This window comes from Balaenoptera ricei, chromosome 10, assembly GCF_028023285.1.
Source record: "Balaenoptera ricei isolate mBalRic1 chromosome 10, mBalRic1.hap2, whole genome shotgun sequence".
Taxonomy (NCBI): domain Eukaryota; kingdom Metazoa; phylum Chordata; class Mammalia; order Artiodactyla; family Balaenopteridae; genus Balaenoptera; species Balaenoptera ricei.
The window spans coordinates 33494038-33517665 of record NC_082648.1 but is presented as its reverse complement, the minus strand read 5'-3'; the positions used below and the strand labels follow the sequence as shown (position 1 = coordinate 33517665).

At 40.2% G+C, this 23628-nt stretch overlaps 1 protein-coding gene across 1 annotated transcript in view; it reads right to left on the bottom strand.

The window, feature by feature from the left end:
* MUC19 (mucin 19, oligomeric) overlaps positions 1–23628 on the bottom strand; it is a 141719-nt gene that overhangs the window by 9023 nt on the left and 109068 nt on the right. Inside the window, 10 exon segments of the mRNA XM_059937345.1 lie at positions 304–351; positions 476–529; positions 3577–3630; positions 4777–4818; positions 17223–17273; positions 17551–17598; positions 18180–18239; positions 18546–18599; positions 18778–18831; positions 19080–19127. Coding sequence (XP_059793328.1) covers positions 304–351; positions 476–529; positions 3577–3630; positions 4777–4818; positions 17223–17273; positions 17551–17598; positions 18180–18239; positions 18546–18599; positions 18778–18831; positions 19080–19127 — 513 coding nt within the window.

Below are 23628 nucleotides of genomic sequence, written 5' to 3'. Positions count from 1 at the left end.
CAGAAGGAAATATTTAAAATTTCAGGAATAGCACATTTCATAATCCCATTCTCAGAGATTTCAAGGTCATAACTAAGTCTTCCAGTGAGGGGTTCTGATAAAAGCCTAACCCAAAAAATCCTGGAGGAAAAAAAAATCTCTAGTTGAACTTCAAAGCCATATTCCAAAAGGAAATGTAGGATAATCTTCCTGGTCTTTCTTTCCTGTTTCTTTCCCACCACTCCTCTCCTCCAAACTCAACTCCTCATATATAATCACAGGCACACTGATCATTGAAGAGTCTGTATTGCTAGCATTCATCTGTTTGCATTCCAGTTCCAGAGGTTTCCTTGACTCCTGTGGAAGCAGTGACTGCTAAGAGAGGCACAAACGTGGTGAGTAGAGGGACTAAAAAAGCTAGAGTTTAACTTCAGGTAAGCTGCCCTGTCTTCTGAGATGCCACCAAGCAAGGTTCATTTATTATTATTTGACCTACCTGTGGTAGAAATTACAAGAGCAGTGGTTGTTTCAGATGCTTCCTTGGAGGTACCTAAAATGAATAGGGAAAGAGCAGTGAACTTTTTCTGGTCTCAGAAGAGTGTGTCTGAAGACATCTTCACAAAGAATAAGAGTCTCAAAGCACCTGGAGTGTACTAGTACACCTACTAATGCTAGTTCATGCTCCTGCCATTGAAACAGAACAGGCCCTAACATAGCAACTCCTTGCTCAAAGAAGAATTGAGTATTTTCTTATGACCCTGGTAGCCTTATCACTTAAGGGCCCCCTTCTCTTAATGACAAAAACTTTTTTCACACTTAACTATTTTGCTTCCTATATCCTGGTTTCCTGGTTCTCACATATTAGTTTTTTGGGGAGAGTTGTATGAGTTGTTTATATATTTTGGATATTAACCCCTTGTCAGTCATATCATTTGTAAATATTATCTCTTATTCAGGAGGTTGTCTTTTGTTTTGTTGATGGTTTCCTTTGCTGTGCAAAAGCTTTTAAATTTAATTAGGTCTCATTAGCTTATTTCTTTTTATTGGTGTGTAGTTGCTTCACAATATTGTGTTAGTTTACACTGTACAGCAAAGTGAATCAGCTATATGTATATATATATATATATATATATATATATATATATCCCCTCTTTTTTGGATTTCCTTCTCATTTAGGTCACCACAGAGCATTGAGTACAGTTCCCTGTGCTATACAGTAGGTTCTCATTAGTTATCTATTTTATACATAGTATCAATAGTGTATATATGTCAATCCCAATCTCCCAGTTCATCCCATCACCCCCCCCTTTCCCCCCTGGTATCCATACTTTTGTTCTCTACAACTGTGTCTCTATTTCTGCTTTGTAAATAAGATCGTCTATACCGATTTTTTCAGATTCCACATATACGCGTTAATATACGATATATGTTTTTCTCTTTCTGACTCTTTCATGGTCCATCCATGTCTCTACAAATGACCCAATTTTGTTCCTTTTTATGGCCGAGCAATATTCCTTTGTATATATGTACCACATCTTTATCTATTCATCTGTCGATGGACACTTAGGTTGTTCCCATGTCCTGGCTGCTGTAAATAGTGCTGCAGTGAACATTGGGGTGCATGAGTCTTTTTGAATTATGGTTTTCTCTGGGTATATGCCCAGTAGTGGGATTGCTGGGTCATATGGTAGTTCTATTTTTAGCTTTTTAAGCAACCTCCATACTGTTCTCCATAGTGGCTGTATCAATTTACATTCCCACCAACAATGCATGAGGGTGCCCTTTTCTCCACACCCTCCCCAGCATTTATTGTTTGTAGATTTTTTGATGATGGCCACTCTGACCAAGATGGTGCAGGGAATAGGAGGACGTAGAGTTCATCTCTCTCCACAAATGCATCAATAGTACATCTACAGATGGAACAATTCTCACAGAACACCAGCTGGACACTAGCAGAAGACCTTGGACACCGGAAAGGACAGCAAAGATCCCGCATAACAGGTTAGGATGAAAGAAAGAAGGGAAAAAGAAGAGGAGAGGAAACAGGACGGGATCTGTGCCCCTGGGGAGGAGCTGAAGTACAGGAAAGACTCCCACATCTGGGGAAGACCCCTCACTGACAGGGAAATCAGTTGGGACAGAAGGGAAGCATCTGAGGCTGTTGAAGGAGGGTGTGTGGCAGACAGGACAGAGTGACACCTACACAGACAATCCGCGCCATAGCCCTGCATGCCCCAATCTGGGACGTGTGTCTGCCAGTGCACATGGGGGCTGAGAGCTGGAACGTGGGGATTGGAGAGCAAACCTGGGAGGAGGACTGATGTTGGCTGCAAGGAGACAGCCTGAGGGGATAGGAGGGAGGTAATTCGTAACCGGGAATGCTTCTGGAGGAAATCATTTGCCTATTTTTGTTTTTATTTCTTTTTCTTTAGGAGACAGATCCAAAAAAATATTGCTACAATTTATGTCAAAGAGTGTTCTGCCTATGTTCTCTTAAAGGAATTTTATGGTTTTAGGTCTTACATTTAGGTCTTTAATCTATTAGAACTACTATATGGCCCCACAATTCCGCTCCTGGATATATATTCAAACAAAAATAAAAACTTAAATTCAAAAAGATACATGCACCCTAATGTACAAAGCAGTACTATTTACAATAGCCAACATAGGGAAGCAACCCAAGTGTCCATCAACAGATGAATGGATAAAGAAGATGTAGTATGTATATATGTGTGTGTGTATATAATGAAATATTACTCTGTCATAAAAAAGAATGAAATTCTGTCATTTGCAACAATGTGGATGGACCTAGAGAGTATTATGCTTGGAGAAATAAGTCATACAAAGACAGAAACTGTATGTTATCACTTACATGTGGAACCTAAAAAATAAAACAAACAAATGTATATAGCAAAATAGAAACAGATTCACAGATATAGAGAACAAACTAGTGGATAGTAGTGGGGAGAGGGAAGAAGGAAAGGGCAAGATAGGGGTAGGGATTAAGAGATACAAACTACTGTATATAAAATAGATAAGCAACAAGTATATATTATACTTTCAGGGAATATAGTCATTATTTTGTAATAATTTTAAATGGAGTATAATCTATGAAAATATTGAAGCACTATGCTGTACACTTGAAACTAATATAATATTGTAAATCAGCTATACTTCAATAAAGAAAGAAAAGAAAAATAGTGCCCCTATCTCCCTGTCACTGTGGGAAGGTAGGAGCCTAACTTCATTCTATAAGCACCAGTTAGCAAACACAGATGGCCAAATCACAGAAACCAACCTCTCCCCTAACGTCCTCTAGTACTTTTCCACTAGTTCACTCCAGCACTTAAACACTCTCCCACCTTTTATTTCAGCACAGTTGAGTTCAAAATCTCAACCCTATTGCAATGTTCTTGACTCCTATTTAATAATCTTAAAGTCTTTTTTGCCCATTTAACTCCATTTGGTACAACTTTTCTTTTACAGTTCAACTTTAATATTCATAGAGATAAATAGCCATTTTCTGAAACAACTGGGTGTTAAAGGGAAGAAGAATACTGAACATGTTAACTTCACTGAGTCAGTCATGTCCATTACCTTGGCTGGAACTTTCTGAGACACCAGTAATTTTGCTTGATATCACAGCAGTGCCTGCAAAGTCAAATGAAGGACAATTCACATCAGACATACCTTCTATAGGTAGCCTCAAAGCTCAAAAGCAGGAAGAGAAAGTAAATCAGATGAAAGTCTAGGCCAATGCTGCAGCTAACCCATAGAGCAACTTTATGAAGTAAAAACAAACTAACAAAAAACAACGACAGAAAAAAAGCCCTCTGGGCAGATGAAACCTCATGGATTTATAACTTGTTGAAGAATGCTGGCTGGATTTCAGCCTCTACTCCTCCCTTTAGTAGTGTGCCCTTGTGTACTTCTACACACTTACCTGGGGGCTCTGGTTGGAGCCCAGAAATTCAGAGCAAGAAGACAACTTTAGATGGCTGGAAGAGGACATTCTCTAATGAGATTCTGCCCTATTTCCTGGCCCTTTATCTTTACCTTCAACATTCCCCTAGGTTGAAGCAAAGGCATAAGAGTCATTAACTGAGAACGCAACAGATTTGAACCACTGACACTTACTTTTTTGTGTTCCAACTCCAGTGCTAGTTCCTAAGAAAGGCAAAGAAGACTAAAGTCAGGACTGCTGTGTAGATGCTACAACAGTCAGTAAATTCCAGAGAAAGGCTCTTATTTTTCTAGGCTTAGCTACTTAGAGCCACATATTAAATATTTACTTGCCTGTGTTGGAACTTCCAGGAATACCTGTTGTGCCAGAGGCTATCCCAGTGGTACCTGTAGTAAGAGTGAAGGATGAGCCTCACAAAGCCTTTCTCACCCTAAGAAGAGCGTGGTATTGACAAGTGTTCCTGTTTCTCTGAAGCAGTAGAAAACTGTTTAAAATTTTTTCTTGCACAAAATGTTAAGCCTAGCATATTTTTCTGTGCACTTTCTCATAACTGCTTGTTCAAATAAAATATAAGAGGAAAAGTCATACTTGCTCCATAGATCTTATTTCTCTAGATCTAGAATCACCTAGAATCTGATATTAAATGAGAGAATGTCTGTCCTATATTTACATGATTTACTTCTAGTGACTTAACTCCCTGGTTTTCCAGCATCAAAAAAAAAAAAAAAAAAAACAGAAAAAAATTGTCTGAACTTGTGATCAAGGGTTAGGCATCTCAATCAAAGCCTTAATTAACAAATTTACTTGTGTCTATTATAGTGATCTCCACTCACCTTCTTGGCTACTGGTGACTCCTACTGATTCCGGGTTATTGCCTGGCAAAACAAAAGCAGTGAAATTTCAAATAAAGAATGTGTCTAGAGAATTAAATTACATCTGTAGTATGTTCTCTAGGAAAAACCAGGGAGCTAATCTAGGCTGGCCTTATGATCTGCTATTAAATTAAAAGAAACCAGTTTTAAGTCATGCTAATTTTCATTCACAACCTGTATGTAGTAAATTCAAATGGAAAAATCATTGAGAATCCAAAATCTGCCAAAACTCACCTGATGAAATTCCTGCTTCAGTGTTTCCAACATGTTCTTTAAAAGTTGTTGCTTCGGTATAGCTGATTCACTTTGTTATAAAGCAGAAACTAACACACCATTGTAAAGCAATTATACTCCAATAAAAGTGTTAAAAAATATATTTGTCGGGAGAGAGGAGAAGATGGCGGAAGAATAAGACGCGGAGATCACCTTCCTCCCCACAGATACATCAGAAATACATCTACACGTGGGACTGCTCCTATAGAACACCCACTGAACGCTGGCAGAAAACGTCAGACCTCCCAAAAGGCAAGAAACTCCCCACGTACCTGGGTAGGGCAAAAGAAAAAAGAGGGGGGAGGAGAGAAGATGGCGGAAGAGTAAGACGCGGAGATCACCTTCCTTCCCACAGATACAGTAGAAATACATCTACACGTGGAACTGCTCCTACAGAACACCCACTGAACGCTGGCAGAAAACGTCAGACCTCCAAAAAGGCAAGAAACTTCCCCCGTACTTGGGTAGGGCAAAAGAAAAAAGAAATAACAGAGACAAAAGAATAGGGATCTGCACCAGTGGGAGGGAGCTGTGAAGGAGGAAAGATTTCCACGCACTAGGAAGCCCCTTCACGGGCAGAGGCTGCGGGTGGCAGAGGGGGGAAGCTTCGGAGCCACGGAGGAGAGCGCAGCCACAGGGGTGCAGAGGGCAAAGCGGAGAGATTCCCGCACAGAGGATCGGTGCCAACCAGCACTCGCCAGCCCGAGAGGCTTGTCTGATCACCCGCCGGGGCGGGCGGGGCTGGGAGCTGAGGCTCTGGCTTCGGTCGGATCGCAGGGAGAGGACTGGGGCTGGCGGCGTGAACACAGCCTGAAGGGGTTAGCGCACCAGAGCTGGCTGGGAGGGAGACCGTGAAAAGGTCTGCAGCTGCCGAAGAGGCAAGAGACTTTTTCTTGCCTCTTTGTTTCGCGGCGCGCAAGGAGAGGGGATTCAGAGCGCCGCCTAAACGAGCTCCAGAGAAGGGCGTGAGCCGCGGCAATCATCGCGGACCCCAGAGACAGGCGTGAGACACTGGGGCTGCTGCTGCCGCCTCCAAAAAGCCTGTGTGTGAGCACAGGTCACTCTCCACACCGCCCCTCCTGGTAGCCTGTGCAGCCCGCCACTGCCAGGGTCCCGTGATCCGGGGACAACTTCCCCGGGAGAACGCACTGCGCCCTCAGGCTGCTGCAACGTCACGCCGGCCTCTGACGCCGCAGGCTCGCCCCGCCTCCTCCGTACCGCTCCCCCCCCACCCCCCGGCCTGAGTGAGCCAGAGCCCCCGAAGCAGATGCTCCTTTAACCCCGTCCTGTCTGGGCGGGGAATAGACGCCCTCAGGCGACCTACACGCAGAGGCGGGTCCAAATCCAAAGCTGAACCCCAGGAGCTGTGCGAACAGGGAAGAGAAGGGGAAATCTCTCCCAGCAGCCTCAGAAGCAGCGGATTAAAACTCCACAAACAACTTGATGTACCTGCATCTGTTGAATACCTGAATAGACAACGAATCATCCCAAATTCAGGAGGTGGACTTTGGGAGCAGGATATATTAATTTTTCCGCTTTTCTTTTTTTTTGTGAGTGTATATGTATATGCTTCTCGGTGAGATTTTGTCTGTATAGCTTTGCTTTACAATAGCTTTATTTTACTTCACTATATTATAGCCTCTTTCTTTCTTTCTTTCTATTTTTTCTCCCTTTTACTCTGAGCCATGTGGACGAAAGGCTCTCGGTGCTCCAGCCAGGCATCAGGGCCGTGCCTCTGAGGTGGGAGAGCCAACTTCAGGACACTGGTCCACAAGAGACCTCCCAGCTCCATGTAATACCAAACGGCAAAAATCTCTCAGAGATCTCCATCTCAACATCAAGACCCAGCTTCACTCAACGACCAGCAAGCTACAGTGCTGGACACCCTATGCCAAACAACTAGCAAGACAGGAACACAGCCCCATCCATTAGCAGAGAGGCTGCCTAAAATCATAATAAGGCCACAGACACCCCAAAACACACCACCAGACGTGGACGTGCCCACCAGAAAGACAAGATCCAGCCTCATCCACCAGAGCTCAGGCACTAGTTCCCTCCACCAGGAAGCCTACACAACCCACTGAAACAACCTTAGCCACTGGGGACAGATACCAAAAACAACGGGAACTACAAACCTGCAGCCTGTGAAAAGGAGACCCCAAACACAGTAAGATAAGCAAAATGAGAAGATAGAAAAACACACAGCAGATGAAGGAGCAGGGTCAAAACACACCAGACTTAAAAAATGAAGAGGAAATAGGTAGTCTACCTGAAAAAGAATTCAGAATAATGATAGTAAGGATGATCCAAAATCTTGGAAATAGAATAGACAAAATGCAAGAAACATTTAACAAGGACGTAGAAGAACTAAAGAGGAACCAAGCAATGATGAAAAACACAATAAATGAAATTAAAAATACTCTAGATGGGATCAATAGCAGAATAACTGAGGCAGAAGAAAGGATAAGTGACCTGGAAGATAAAATGGTGGAAATAACTACTACAGAGCAGGATAAAGAAAAAAGAATGAAAAGAACTGAGGACAGTCTCAGAGACTTCTGGGACAACATTAAACGCACCAACATTCGAATTATAGGGGTCCCAGAAGAAGAAGAGAAAAAGAAAGGGACTGAGAAAATATTTGAAGAGATTATAGTTGAAAACTTCCCTAATATGGGAAAGGAAATAGTTAATCATGTCCAGGAAGCACAGAGAGTCCCATACAGGATAAACCCAAGGAGAAACATGCCAAGACACATATTAATCAAACTGTCAAAAATTAAATATAAGGAAAACATATTAAAGGCAGCAAGGGAAAAACAACAAATAACACACAAGGGAATCCCCATAAGGTTAACATCTGATCTTTCAGCAGAAACTCTGCAAGCCAGAAGGAAGTGGCAGGATATACTTAAAGTGATGAAGGAGAAAAACCTACAACCAAGATTACTCTACCCAGCAAGGATCTCATTCAGATTCGATGGAGAAATTAAAACCTTTACAGACAAGCAAAAGCTGAGAGAGTTCAGCACCACCAAACCAGCTTTACAACAAATGCTAAAGGAACTTCTCTAGGCAAGAAACACAAGAGAAGGAAAACACCTACAATAACAAACCCAAAACATTTAAGAAAATGGGAATAGGAACATACATATCGATAATTACCTTGAATGTAAATGGATTAAATGCTCCCACCAAAAGACACAGGCTGGCTGAATGGATAAAAAACCACAACCTGTATATATGCTGTCTACAAGAGACCCACTTCAGACCTAGGGACACATACAGACTGAAAGTGAGGGGATGGAGAAAGATATTCCATGCAAGTGGAAATCAAAAGAAAGCTGGAGTAGCAATTCTCATATCAGACAAAATAGACTTTACAATAAAGACTATTACAAGAGACAAAGAAGGACACTATATAATGATCAAGGGATCGATCCAAGAGGAAGGTATAACAATTGTAAATATTTATGCACCCGACATAGGAGCACCTCAATACATAAGGCAAATACTAACAGCCATAAAAGGGGAAATCGACAGCAACACAATCATAGTAGGGGACTTTAACACCCCACTTTCACCAATGGACAGATCATCCAAAATGAAAATAAAGAAGGAAACACAAGCTTTAAATGATACATTAAACAATATGGACTTAATTGATATTTATAGGACATTCCACCCAAAAACAACAGAATACACATTTTTCTCAAGTGCTCATAGAACATTCTCCAGGATAGATCATATCTTGGGTCACAAATCAAGCCTTGGTAAATTTAAGAAAATTGAAATCGTATCAAGTATCTTTTCCGACCACAACGCTATGAGACTAGATATCAATTACAGGAAAAGATCTGTAAAAAATACAAACACATGGAGGCTACACAATACATTACTTTATAACGAAGTGATTACTGAAGAAATCAAAGGGGGAATCAAAAAATACCTAGAAACAAATGACAATGGAGATACGACGACCCAAAACCTATGGGACGCAGCAAAAGCAGTGCTAAGAGGGACGTTTATAGCAATACAAGCCTACCTCAAGAAACAGGAAACATCTCGAATAAACAACCTAACCTTGCACCTAAAGCAATTAGAGAAAGAAGAACAAAAAAACCCCAAAGCCAGCAGAAGGAAAGAAATTATAAAGATCAGGTCAGAAATAAATGAAAAAGAAATGAAGGAAACAATAGCAAAAATCAATGAAACTAAAAGCTGGTTCTTTGAGAAGATAAACAAAATTGATAAACCATTAGCCAGACTCATCTAGAGAAAAAGGGAGAAGACTCAGATCAACAGAATTAGAAATGAAAAAGGAGAAGTAACCACTGACACTGCAGAAATACAAAAGATCATGAGAGATTACTACAAGCAACTCTATGCCAATAAAATGGACAACCTGGAAGAAATGGACAGATTCTTAGAAATGCACAAACTGCCGAGACTGAACCAGGAAGAAATAGAAAATATGAACAGACCAATCACAAGCACTGAAATTGAAACTGTGATTAAAAACCTTCCAGAAACAAAAGCCCAGGACCAGATGGCTTCACAGGCGAATTCTATCAAACATTTAGAGAAGAGCTAACACCTATCCTTCTCAAACTCTTCCAAAATATTGCAGAGGGAGGAACACTCCCAAACTCATTCTACGAGGCCACCATCACCCTGATACCAAAACCAGACAAAGATGTCACAAAGAAAGAAAACTACAGGCCAATATCACTGATGAACATAGATGCAAAAATCCTCAACAAAATACTAGCAAACAGAATCCAACAGCACATTAAAAGGATCATACACCATGATCAAGTGGGGTTTATCCCAGGAATGCAAGGATTCTTCAATATACGCAAATCAATCAACGTGATACACCATATTAACAAATTGAAGGAGAAAAACCATATGATCATCTCAATAGATGCAGAGAAAGCTTTCGACAAAATTCAACACCCATTTATGATAAAAGCCCTGCAGCAAGTAGGCATAGAGGGAACTTTCCTCAACATAATAAAGGCCATATATGACAAACCCACAGCCAACATTGTCCTCAATGGTGAAAAACTGAAACCATTTCCACTAAGATCAGGAACAAGACAAGGTTGCCCACTCTCACCACTATTATTCAACAAAGTTTTGGAAGTGTTAGCCACAGCAATCAGAGAAGACAAAGAAATAAAAGGAATCCAAATCGTAAAAGAAGAAGTAAAGCTGTCACTATTTGCAGATGACATGATACTATACATAGAGAATCCTAAAGATGCTACCAGAAAACTCCTAGAGCTAATCAATGAATTTGGTAAAGTAGCAGGATACAAAATTAATGCACAGAAATCTCTTGCATTTCTATACATTAATGATGAAAAATCTGAACGTGAAATTAAGAAAACACTCCCATTTACCATTGCAACAAAAAGAATAAAATATCTAGGAATAAACCTATCTAAGGAGACAAAAGACCTGTATGCAGAAAATTATAAGACACTGATGAAAGAAATTAAAGATGATACAAATAGATGGAGAGATATACCATGTTCCTGGATTGGAAGAATCAACATTGTGAAAATGACTCTACTACCCAAAGCAATCTACAGATTCAATGCAATCCCTATCAAACTACCACTGGCATTTTTCACAGAACTAGAACAAAAAGTTTCACAATTTGTATGGAAACACAAAAGACCCCGAATAGCCAAAGCAATCTTGAGAACGAAAAATGGAGCTGGGGGAATCAGGCTCCCTGACTTCAGACTATATTACAAAGCTTCAGTAATCAAGACAGTTTGGTACTGGCACAAAAACAGAAATATAGATCAATGGAACAGGATAGAAAGCCCAGAGATAAACCCACACACATATGGTCACCTTATCTTTGATAAAGGAGGCAAGCATATACACTGGAGAAAAGACAGCCTCTTCAATAAGTGGTGCTGGGAAAATTGGACAGGTACATGTAAAAGTATGAAATTAGAACACTCCCTGACACCATGCACAAAAATAAACTCAAAATGGATTAAAGACCTAAGTGTAAGGGCAGACACTATCAAACTCTTAGAGGAAAACATAGGCAGAACACTCTATGACATACATCACAGCAAGATTCTTTTTGACACAGCTCCCAGAGAAATGGAAATAAGAACACAAATAAACAAATGGGACCTAATGAAACTTAAAAGCTTTTGCACAGCAAAGGAAACCATAAACAAGACCAAAAGACAACCATCAGAATGGGAGAAAATATTTGCAAATGAAGCAACTGACAAAGGATTAATCTCCAAGATTTACAAGCAGCTCATGCAGCTCAATAACAAAAACACGAACAACCCAATCCAAAAATGGGCAGAAGACCTAAATAGACATTTCTCCAAAGAAGATATACAGATGGCCTACAGACACATGAAAGAATGCTCAACATCATTAATCATTAGAGAAATGCAAATCAAAACTACAATGAGATATCATCTCACACCGGTCAGAATGGCCATCATCAAAAAATCTAGAAACAATAAATGCTGGAGAGGGTGTGGAGGAAAGGGAACACTCTTGCACTGTTGGTGGGAATGTAAATTGATACAGCCACTATGGAGAACAGTATGGAGGTTCCTTAAAAAACTACAAATAGAACTACCATACGACCCAGCAATCCCAATACTGGGCATATACCTTGAGAAAACCATAGGTCAAAAAGAGTCATGTACCAAAATGTTCATTGCAGCTCTATTTACAATAGCCAGGACATGGAAGCAACCTAAGTGTCCATCGACAGATGAATGGATAAAGATGTGGCACATATATACAATGGAATATTACTCAGCCATAAAAAGAAATGAAATGGAGGTATTTGTAATGAGGTGGATGGAGTTAGAGTCTGTCATACAGAGTGAAGTAAGTCAGAAAGAGAAAAACAAATACAGTATGCTAACACATATATACGGAATCTAAGGGAAAAAATTTAAAAAAGGCCACGAAGAACCTAGTGGCAAGACGGGAATAAAGACACAGACCTACTAGAGAATGGACTTGAGGATATGGGGAGGGGGTGGGGTGAGATGTGACAGGGTAAGAGAGTGTCATGGACATATATACACTACCAAATGTAAAACAGATAACTAGTGGGAAGCAGCTGCATAGCACAGGGAGATCAGCTCGGTGCTTTGTGACCACCTAGAGGGGTGGGATGGGGAGGGTGGGAGGGAGGGAGATGCAAGAGGGAGGAGAAATGGGAACATATTGTATATGTATAACTGATTCACTTTGTTATAAAGCAGAAGCTAACACACCATTGTAAGGCAATTATACTTCAATAAAGATGTTTAAAAAAAAAAAAAGAAAAAAGAAACAACAGAGACAAAAGAATAGGGACAAAAGAATAGGGACGGGACCTGCACCAGTGGGAGGGAGCTGTGAAGGAGGAAAGATTTCCACGCACTAGGAAGCCCCTTCGCGGGCGGAGGCTGCGGGTGGCAGAGGGGGGAAGCTTCGGAGCCACGGAGGAGAGCGCAGCCACAGGGGTGCAGAGGGCAAAGCGGAGAGATTCCCGCACAGAGGATGGGTGCCAACCAGCACTCGCCAGCCCGAGAGGCTTGTCTGATCACCCGCCGGGGCGGGCGGGGCTGGGAGCTGAGGCTCTGGCTTCGGTCGGATCGCAGGGAGAGGACTGGGGTTGACGGCGTGAACACAGCCTGAAGGGGTTAGTGCACCACAGCTAGCCGGGAGGGAGTCCGGGAAAAGGTCTGGAACTGCCGAACAGGCAAGAGACTTTTTCTTGCCTCTTTGTTTCATGGTGCGCGAGGAGAGGGGATTCAGAGCACCGCCTAAACGAGCTCCAGAGACGGGCGCGAGCCACGGCTAACAGCACGGACCCCAGAGACGGGCATGAAATGCTAACGCTGCTGCTGCTGCCATGAAGAAGCCTATGTACAAGCACAGGTCACTATCCAGACCTCTCCCTCCCAGAGACTGTGCAGCCCACCACTGCCAGGGTCCCGTGATCCAGGGACAACTTCCCCGGGAGAACGCACGGTGCCTCAGGCTGGTGCAATGTCATGCGGCATCTGCCGCCGCAGGCTCACCCTGCATCCGTACCCCTTCCTTCCCGCGGCCTGGGTGAGCCAGAGCCCCCGAATCAGCAGCTCCTTTAACCCCGTCCTGTGTGCGCGAAGAACAGACGCCCTCAGGCGACCGACACGCAGAGGCAGGTCCAAATCCAAAGCTGAACCCCGGGAGCTGTGCGAACAAAGAAGAGAAAGGGAAATTTCTCCCAGCAGCCTCAGAAGCAGTGGATTAAAGCTCCACAATCAACTTGATGTACCTGCATCTGTGGAATACCTGAATAGACAACGAATCATCCCAAATTGAGGAGGTGAACTTTGGGAGCAATATATATTATTTTTTCCCCTTTTCCTCTTTTTGTGAGTGTGTAGATGTACGCTTCTGTGTGAGATTGTGTCTGTATAGCTTTGCTTTCATGATTTGTCCTAGGGTTCTGTCGGTCGGGTTTTTTTTTTTTTTTTAACTTTAAAATTATTTTTTCTTTTTTTCTTAATAATTATCTTTTATTTTTTATTTTAATAACTTTATTTTATTTTATTTTATCCTCTTTCTTTTTTTCTTTCTATTTTTTTCTCCCTTTTATTCTGAGCTGTGTGGATGAAAGGCTCTTGGTGCTCCAGCCAGGCAGCAGGGCTGTGCCTCTGAGGTGGGAGAGCCAACTTCAGGACACTGGTCCACAAGAGACCTCCCAGCTCCATGTAATACCAAACGGCAAAAATCTCTCAGAGATCTCCATCTCAACACCAAGACCCAGCTTCACTCAACGACCAGCAAGCTACAGTGCTGGACACCCTATGCCAAACAACTAGCAAGACAGGAACACAGCCCCATCCATTAGCAGAGAGGCTGCCTAAAATCATAATAAGGCCACAGACACCCCAAAACACACCACCAGACGTGGACGTGCCCACCAGAAAGACAAGATCCAGCCTCATCCACCAGAACACAGGCACTAGTCCCCTCCACCAAGAAGCCTACACAACCCACTGAACCAACCTTAGACGCTGGGGACAGATACCAAAATCAACAGGAACTACGAACCTGCAGCCTGTGAAAAGGAGACCCCAAACACAGTAAGATAAGCAAAATGAGAAGATAGAAAAACACACAGCAGATGAAGGAGCAAGGTAAAAATACACATGACCTAACAAATGAAGAGGAAATAGGCAGTCTACCTGAAAAAGAATTCAGAATAATGATAGTAAAGATGATCCAAAATCTTGGAAATAGAATAGACAAAATGCAAGAAACATTTAACAAGGATGTAGAAGAACTAAAGAGGAACCAAGCAATGATGAACAACACAATAAATGAAATTAAAACTACTCTAGAAGGAATCAATAGCAGAAAAACTGAGGCAGAAGAACAGATAAGTGACTTGGAAGATAAAATAGTGGAAATAACTACTGCAGAGCGGAATAAAGAAAAAAGAATGAAAAGAACTGAGGACAGTCTCAGAGACCTCTGGGACAACATTAAACGCACCAACATTCGAATTATAGGGGTCCCAGAAGAAGAAGAGAAAAAGAAAGGGACTGAGAAAATATTTGAAGAGATTATAGTTGAAAACTTCCCTAATATGGGAAAGGAAATAGTTAATCAGGTCCTGGAAGCACAGAGAGTCCCATACAGGATAAATGCAAGGAGAAACACGCCAAGACACATATTAATCAAACTGTCAAAAATTAAATATAAGGAAAACATATTAAAGGCAGCAAGGGAAAAACAACAAATAACACACAAGGGAATCCCCATAAGGTTAACATCTGATCTTTCAGCAGAAACTCTGCAAGCCAGAAGGGAGTGGGAGGACATATTTAAAGTGATGAAGGAGAAAAACCTGCAACCAAGATTACTCTACCCAACAAGGATCTCATTCAGATTAGTTGGAGAAATTAAAACCTTTAAAGACAAGCAAAAGCTGAAAGAGTTCAGCACCACCAAACCAGCTTTACAACAAATGCTAAAGGAACTTCTCTAGGCAAGAAACACAAGAGAAGGAAAACACCTACAATAACAAACCCAAAACATTTAAGAAAATGGGAATAAGAACATACATATTGATAATTACCTTAAATGTAAATGGATTAAATGCTCCCACCAAACGACACAGACTGGCTGAATGGATAAAAAACCACAACCCGTATATATGCTGTCTACAAGAGACCCACTTCAGACCTAGGGACACATACAAATTGAAAGTGAGGGGATGGAAAAAGATACTCCATGCAAATGGAAATCAAAAGAAAGCTGGAGTAGCAATTCTCATATCAGACAAAATAGACTTTAAAATAAAGACTATTACAAGAGACAAAGAAGGACACTATAAAATGATCAAGGGATCGATCCAAGAGGAAGGTATAGCAATTGTAAATATTTATGCACCCGACATAGGAGCACCTCAATACATAAGGCAAATACTAACAGCCATAAAAGGGGAAATCGACAGTGACACAATCATAGTAGGGGACTTTAACACCCCACTTTCACCAATGGACAGATCATCCAAAATGAAAATAAAGAAGGAAAAACCAGCTTTAAATGATACATTAAACAAGATGGACTTAATTGATATTTATAGGACATTCCACCCAAAAACAACAGAATACACATTTTTCTCAAGTGCCCATGGAACATTCTCCAGGATAGATCATATCTTGCATCACAAATCAAGCACTGGTAAATTTAAGAAAATTGAAATCATATCAAGTATCTTTTCTGACCACAACGCTATGAGACTAGATATCAATTACAGGAAAAGATCTGTAAAAAATACAAACACATGGAGGCTACACAATACACTACTTAATAACGAAGTGATCACTGAAGAAATCAAAGGGGAAATAAAAAGATACGTAGAAACAAATGACAATGGAGACACGACGACCCAAAACCTATGGGATACAGCAAAAGCAGTTCTAAGACGGAAGTTTATAGCAATACAAGCCTACCTCAAGAAACAGGAAACATCTCGAATAAACAACCTAACCTTGCACCTAAAGCAAACACATGAAAGAATGCTCAACATCATTAATCATTAGAGAAATGCAAATCAAAACTACAATGAGATATCATCTCACACCAGTCAGAATGGCCATCATCAAAAAATCTACAAACAATAAATGCTGGAGAGGGTGTGGAGAAAAGAGAACACTCTTGCACTGTTGGTGGGAATGTAAATTGATACAGACACTATGGAGAACAGTATGGAGGTGCCTTAAAAAACTACAAATAGAACTACCATACGACCCAGCAATCCCACTACTGGGCATATACCCTGAGAAAACCATAATTCAAAAAGAGTTATGTACCAAAATGTTCATTGCAGCGCTATTTACAATAGCCAGGACATGGAAGCAACCTAAGTGTCCATCATCAGATGAATTGATAAAGAAGATGTGGCACATATATACAATGGAATATTACTCAGCCATAAAAAGAAACGAAATGAAGTTATTTGTAGTGAGGTGGATGGAGTTAAGAGTCTGTCATACAGAGTGAAGTAAGTCAGAAAGAGAAAAACAAATACAGTATGCTAACACGTATATATGGAATCTAAGGAAAAAAAAAAAAAAGCCATGAAGAACCTAGTGGCAAGACGGGAATAAAGACACAGACCTACTAGAGAATAGACTTGAGGATATGGGGAGGGGGAAGGGTAAGATGTGACAAAGTGAGAGAGTGGCATGGACATATATACGCTACCAAATGTAAAATAAATAGCTAGTGGGAAGCAACCGCATAGCACAGGGAGATCAGCTCTGTGCTTTGTGACCACCTAGAAGGGTGGGATGGGGAGGGTGGGAGGGAGGGAGATGCAAGAGGGAAGAGATATGGGAACATATGTATATGTATAACTGATTCACTTTGTTATAAAGCAGAAACTAACACACCATTGTAAAGCAATTATACTCCAATAAAGATGTTTAAAAAAAAAAGAAAGTTGTTGCTTCTGTAAGAGCAAAGGAGGAAAAATTGAGAAGCTTGAGAGGTTGAAAATATGAAAATGATATAGCAGTGTATGATCTTCTCCCTACAGCCACTTAAAGGAGAATTCCTTTTACTATTTGACTTACCTGTTTTGAAACCTCCAGGTGAGGATGTCCCAGAGCCTTTCCCAGTGGTACCTGGGATGGGAGAGAATATAAAGAGGAGGAAATGTGCAGGGATGTCTTTCTTATTAGATGGAGATCATGGTTTAGGACAAATCATGTGTTTCTGTAAAAGAATGCATTCCTTCTCTAGGATTCCTTGTTCCAAAAGGTGAAATAAACATTCTTTTTTATTGATCTGTTTCATTTCTTGTGGTAAACTCCAGTCTTCTGGGATCCTTCTTTTCTGGAACTAGTATCATGGAGTTGGGTCCCTCTCCCATCTTCAACTTTTTAACTTCCCCAACTCCACCCGTTTTACTTCTAGTAGATTGGCTCCCTGAAATTATGCTAGTGACTCCTGAAGGTTAAAAAATGGAAAGGATCAAGAATCTTGAAATTTTAATTAATTATTTCAAGACAGTTCTCCCTTTTAATTTCAAAGTTTTATAATTGTAAGGCTAGGCTCTCCGAAAAACAAAATATTAAAAACACACATGTCCCCTGCAAATTCTGGTTGATCCTGTTTGATTTGACATTCTGAACCCCAAAATTAGAAGCAATCTAGTCTCCAGCACACCAAAACTTTGCCTTATGGATTTGACTTAACCATACTGGCAATTGTTGAGCCCCAACTCCTCCCTTTTTCAGGCTCCTTTGCCTTTGCCCACCTATATAGCCCAAGGGATCATGTTTCCGTTTATTTGACTTCTCTTCTCACTCTATATGACCATCATAAGGAAACCCACCAGCATCCACAGTTTCAAATATCATTTGTAAGTGAATGACTTGACAAATCTCTATCTCCAAAGCAAGCCTCTCTTCTGTGTTCTGGTTGCACTTATCACTCCTGCTGAGCATACTAACTGGACACCTCAGAGCATTTTAAACTCAAACTGTCAACATTTGACCTCACTATATCTTCTATCAGTTATAAATTTTTTCCTTCCTCCCGTATATTCCCAGGTGTGATAGTTGTGCCAATAGTCACCCTCGTGGTAACTGAAATCACAAGAGGAGAGAATCAGTTTATGATTCCCTTTTACTAGGGTTTTGAAGTAGGATTTGGTTTAGCACAAATTATATAAGGAACCTTCTTGCCTTAAGTGTGGCTTCTATTATGCCATTTTATTAGAAATATACAAAAAAGGCAATTCACACGGGGTAAAATATAGGGCAGTTAACATCCTAACAATTTGTACCCAAAGAGAGATTCAGGTAGAATAGAATTCCCCCTAATTTTATTATAGCCAACGTGATTTACTTTAAGATGAAGAGAAAAATAATTATTTGACTGCTATTGCTCACCTATTTTAATTCTACCCTGGGTGGTTTCACCACTTCCCAAAGAAGTTGTGGCCCCTAAGTGAAAGGAAGAAAGGAGAAGAATACTAAATTTGGAAGACTCGTGTACTCAGAAAAGTTGGGTGGTATCCACTGGGTATGGTAGGGAATGTGTGTTTTTGGGTGAAGGAGTTGAAGGGAGGAGGCTATCTCATTACTGAAGTTCTTTATACTCCCCATTAGGTTATTGCTTTACCTGTGTTAGAGTTTCCAGATGCAACTGTTGTGCCAGAGACTACACTAGTGGTACCTGAAGTAGAAGAGAGAAACAGAGAATCCCAATAGTGATGCATTTACCATCCCGAGAAGAGCATGGCCAACAAGACTCTCTGGGACATGAAAGTAGAAGACTCTTCTTGGGGCTATCCTGTCAAAATGAGGTGCATTCTCCATTTTTAAATTCAGGGCCACAATAAAAACATTGGCTCGTGTCCCGGCCTTGATGATTTGCTTCTTAAGGTTAAATATCAGACGTCGCTGGGCCTCTCCCATATTTACCTGTTTCACTTCCAGGGCTTGGCCTCTCAGATGTGCCAGTGGTGGCTCCTAATGACAAGAAATAAAAACAATATTTGTCTAAATGCATTTAATTGTATAAAGTGAATAAATTCATAACATCCGAAACCCAAAATTTAATAGACCTAAACTTCCAGAGTTACTTCCATCATCTCTGCTTCCCTACTTATAACTATATGGACATATATTGCCTCCATCTCACACCAAGGTAATAGCTTGAATGTCCAAAGGGAATCCTTTCTGGACTTCCCTCTTAAGAATTACAGTATAAGGTTTATCCCAGAAGAAATGATATAATTTTCATAAATACAAGCTTCCTCCTTTTCTTTGGTTATGCTTCCTTCTCTGGAAGTTGTAGCTTCTAAGAGTGAAAAGGTAGAGAGTAATGAAGGCTAATAGAAAGTCATAAAAAGGTATCATGTGCTATTGCTCCAGAATTTGCCCCAAGAAAGAAATTATAGCACATGTTTCCTCATTGATTCACCTGTGTTGGAACTCCAAGGTGAGATGGTACTACCACGATCCACTCCAGTAGTACCTGAAAACAAAATTGAAAGGTATTTGAGAGATTACTACAAGCAACTATATGCCAATAAAATGGACAACCTGGAAGAAATTGACAAATTCTTAGAAAAGCACAACCTTCCGAGACTGAACCAGGAAGAAATAGAAAATATAAACAGAACAATCACAAGCACTGAAATTGAAACTGTGATTAAGAATCTTCCAACAAACAAAAGGCCACAACCAGATGGCTTCACAGGGGAATTCTATCAAACATTTAGAGAAGAGCTAACACCTATGCTTATCAAACTCTTCCAAAATATAGCAGAGGGAGGAACACTCACAAATTCATTCTACGAGGCCACCTTCACCCTGATAATAAAATCAGACAAAGATGTCACAAAGAAAGAAAACTACAGGCCAACATTACTGATGAACATAGATGCAAAATTCCTCAACAAAATACTAGCAAAGAGAATCCAACAGCACATTAAAAGGATCATACACCATGATCAAATGGGGTTTTTCCCAGGAATGCAAGGATTCTCCAATATATGCAGATCAATCAATGTGATACACCATATTAACACACTGAAGGACAAAAACCATATAATCTTCTCAATATATGCAGAAAAAGCTTTGGACAAAATTCAACACCCATTTATGATAAAAACTTTCCAGAAAGCAGGCATAGAGGGAACTTACCTCAACATAATACAGGCCATATATGACAAATCCACAGCCAACATCGTTCTCAATGGTAAAAAACTGAAACCATTTCCACTAAGATCAGGAACAAGACAAGGTTGCCCACTCTCACCACTATTATTCAACATAGTTTTGGAAGTTTTAGCAACAGCAATCAGAGAAGTAAAAGAAGTAAAAGGAATCCAAATCAGAAAAGAAGAAGTAAAGCTGTCACTGTTTGCAGATGACATGATACTATACATAGAGAATCCTAAAGATGCTAACAGAAAACTACTAGAGCTAATCAATGAATTTGGTAAAGTAGCAGGATACAAAATTAATGCACAGAAATCTCTTGCTTTCCTATACATTAATCATGAAAAATATGAAAGAGAAATTAAGGAAACACTGCCCTTTACCATTGCAACATAAAGAATAAAATACCTAGAAATAAGCCTACCTAAGGAGACAAAAGACCTGTATGCAGAGAACTATAAGACACTGGTGAAAGAAATTAAAGATCATACAAACAGATGGAGACATATACCATGTTCTTGGATTGGAAGACTCAACATTGTGAAAAAGACCATTCTGCCCAAAGCAATCTACGGATTCAATGCAATCCCTATCAAACTACCAATGACATTTTTCACAGAACTAGGACAAAAAATTGCACGGTTTGTACGGAAACACAAAATACCCTGAAGAACTAAAGCAATCTTGAGAAAGTAAAAAGGAGGTGGAGGAATCAGACTCTCTGACTTCAGAATATACTACAAAGCTACAGTAATCAAGACAGTATGGTACTGGCACAAAACCAGACATATAGATCAAAGGAACAGGATAGAAAGCCCAGAGATAAACCCACGCACATATGGTCACCTTATCTTTGATAAAGGAGTCAAGAACACACAATTCAGAAAAGACAGTGTCTTCAATAAGTGGTGCTGGGAAAACTGGACAGCTACATGTAAAAGAATGAAATTAGAATACTCCCTAACACCATAAACAAAAATAAACTCAAAATGGATTAAAGATCTAAATGTAAGGCTGGAAACTATCAAACTCTTAGAGGAAAGCATAGGCAGAACACTCTATGACATAAATCACAGCAAGATCCTTTTTGACCGACCTCCTAGAGAAATGGAAATAAAAACAAAAAGAAACAAGTGGGACCTAATGAAACTTCAAAGCTTTTGCACAGCAAAGGAAACCATAAACAAGACCAAAAGACAACCCTCAGAATGGGAGAAAATATTGGCAAATGAAGCAACTGACAAAGGATTAATCTCTAATATATACAAGCAGCTCATGCAGCTCAATATCAAAAACACAAACAACCCAGTCTAAAGTTGGGCAGAATAACTAAATAGACATTTCTCCAAAGAAGATTTACAGATTGCCAACAAACGCATGAAAGGATGCTCAAAATCACTAATCATTAGAGAAATGCAAATCAAAACTACAATGAGGTATCACCTCACACCGGTCAGAATGGCCATCATCAAGAAATCTACAAACAATAAATGCTGGAGAGGTTGTGGAGAAAAGGGAACCCTCTTGCACTGTTGGTGGGAATGTAAATTGATACAGCCACTATGGAGAACAGTATGGAGGTTCCTGAAAAAAATAAAAATAGAACTACCATACGACCCAGCAATCCCACTACTGGGCGTATACCCAGAGAAAACCATAATTCAAAAAGAGTCATGTACCACAATGTTCATTGCAGCTCTATTTACAATAGCCGGGACATGGAAGCAACCTAAGTGTCCATCGACAGATGATGGATAAAGAAGATGTGGCACAGATATACAATGGAATATTACTCAACCATAAAAAAGAAGTGAAACTGAGTTATTTGTAATGAAGTGGATGGAGCTAGAGTCTGTCATACAGAGTGAAGTAAGTCAGAAAGAGAAAAACAATTACCATATGCTAACACATATATATGGAATATATATATATATATATATAAATGTTCTGAAGAACCTAGGGGCAGGACAGGAATAAAGACGCAGATGCAGAGAATGGACTTGAGGACACAGGGATGGGGAAGGGTAAGCTGGGGTGAAGTGAGAGAGTGGCATGGACATATATACACTACCAAATGTAAAATAGATAGCTAGTGGGAAGCAGCCACATAGCACAGGGAGATCAGCTCAGTGCTTTGTGACCACCTAGAGTGGTGGGATAAGGAGGGTGGGAGGGAGACGCAAGAGGGAGGGGATATAGGGATATATGTATACATATAGCTGATTCACTTTGTTATACAGCAGAAACTAACACAACATTGTAAAGCAATTATACTCCAATAAAGATGTTTTTTAAAAAGTTGAATGGTATCATTATGTCAATTTTATTCCTACAATAAGAAGAGCATATTCTAGAATAGGATGGGGAAACTACAGAATTCTTTATTGCGTTAAAATGTTGTTTTCAGGGATAGATTTTCCAGAGTTTTTTATATTTTTTTCTAATGTAATATTTCATCCCAATAAAACTTTGTTGGGGGGAAGGTGCAATGTCAGGTGGTTGTGGGAGTCTCAATGATAACATTCCTTTCTCTGGGATCAATGTCAGTGAAACAAAGGTAGTTTCCTTTACTTACCTGTTTGAATGCCAGTGACTTGGCTACTAGATCCCCCTAGAAGAATAAACAGTGAAGGGTTGATTGCCCATTGAATTTTCATCTGGGTAAAGTATTGATGTTACTGAAATTTTAATGTGCAAGAAAAGTTTAGACATGTGACAAAGAAATCTAGTGAAATAGTGTGGTAGTAGTAGCAGAGGAGCATAGCTAAGTGGATGGACCTTGAAGCCAGACGGCCCTAGTTGAAATCTGCTGTTTATTTGCTGTGTGACCTTGCACACGTTAGTTAATATCTCTCTGCCATAGGTTTCCTTATCTGTGAACACAGTAGTAGTTACCTCACAGTTTGGTGTGAAGGAAAAGAAATAATAATAAGTTGTAGAATAGTTCCTGGCACATAGTTAGTGTTCAAAAGAGTTAGCTATTATTGCTATTGTAAGTGAAAAGTGGAGAGGTTATGAAGCTTGTGTGCTCACATGTATTTATTCCAGTTTCTGTGGTCCCACTGCCTCCAGAGGGTGTACTAGTTTCTAAGAGAGAAGAAAAGTAAAAAAAAAAAAAAGTAAGATGAAGAGGATTTAGCATTCTGAGAAAAGTTAAGCATTCAGGAAAGTTAAGCATTCTAAGAAAAGTTTTCTTGATAACAGCACCATGAAAGATAATTTACTAGTAGAGATTTTCCTGTGGAGGATTCTCTCCAGTTGGTTGGCTCACCTGTGTTTGAACTCCCAGGTTCAAGTGTAGTGC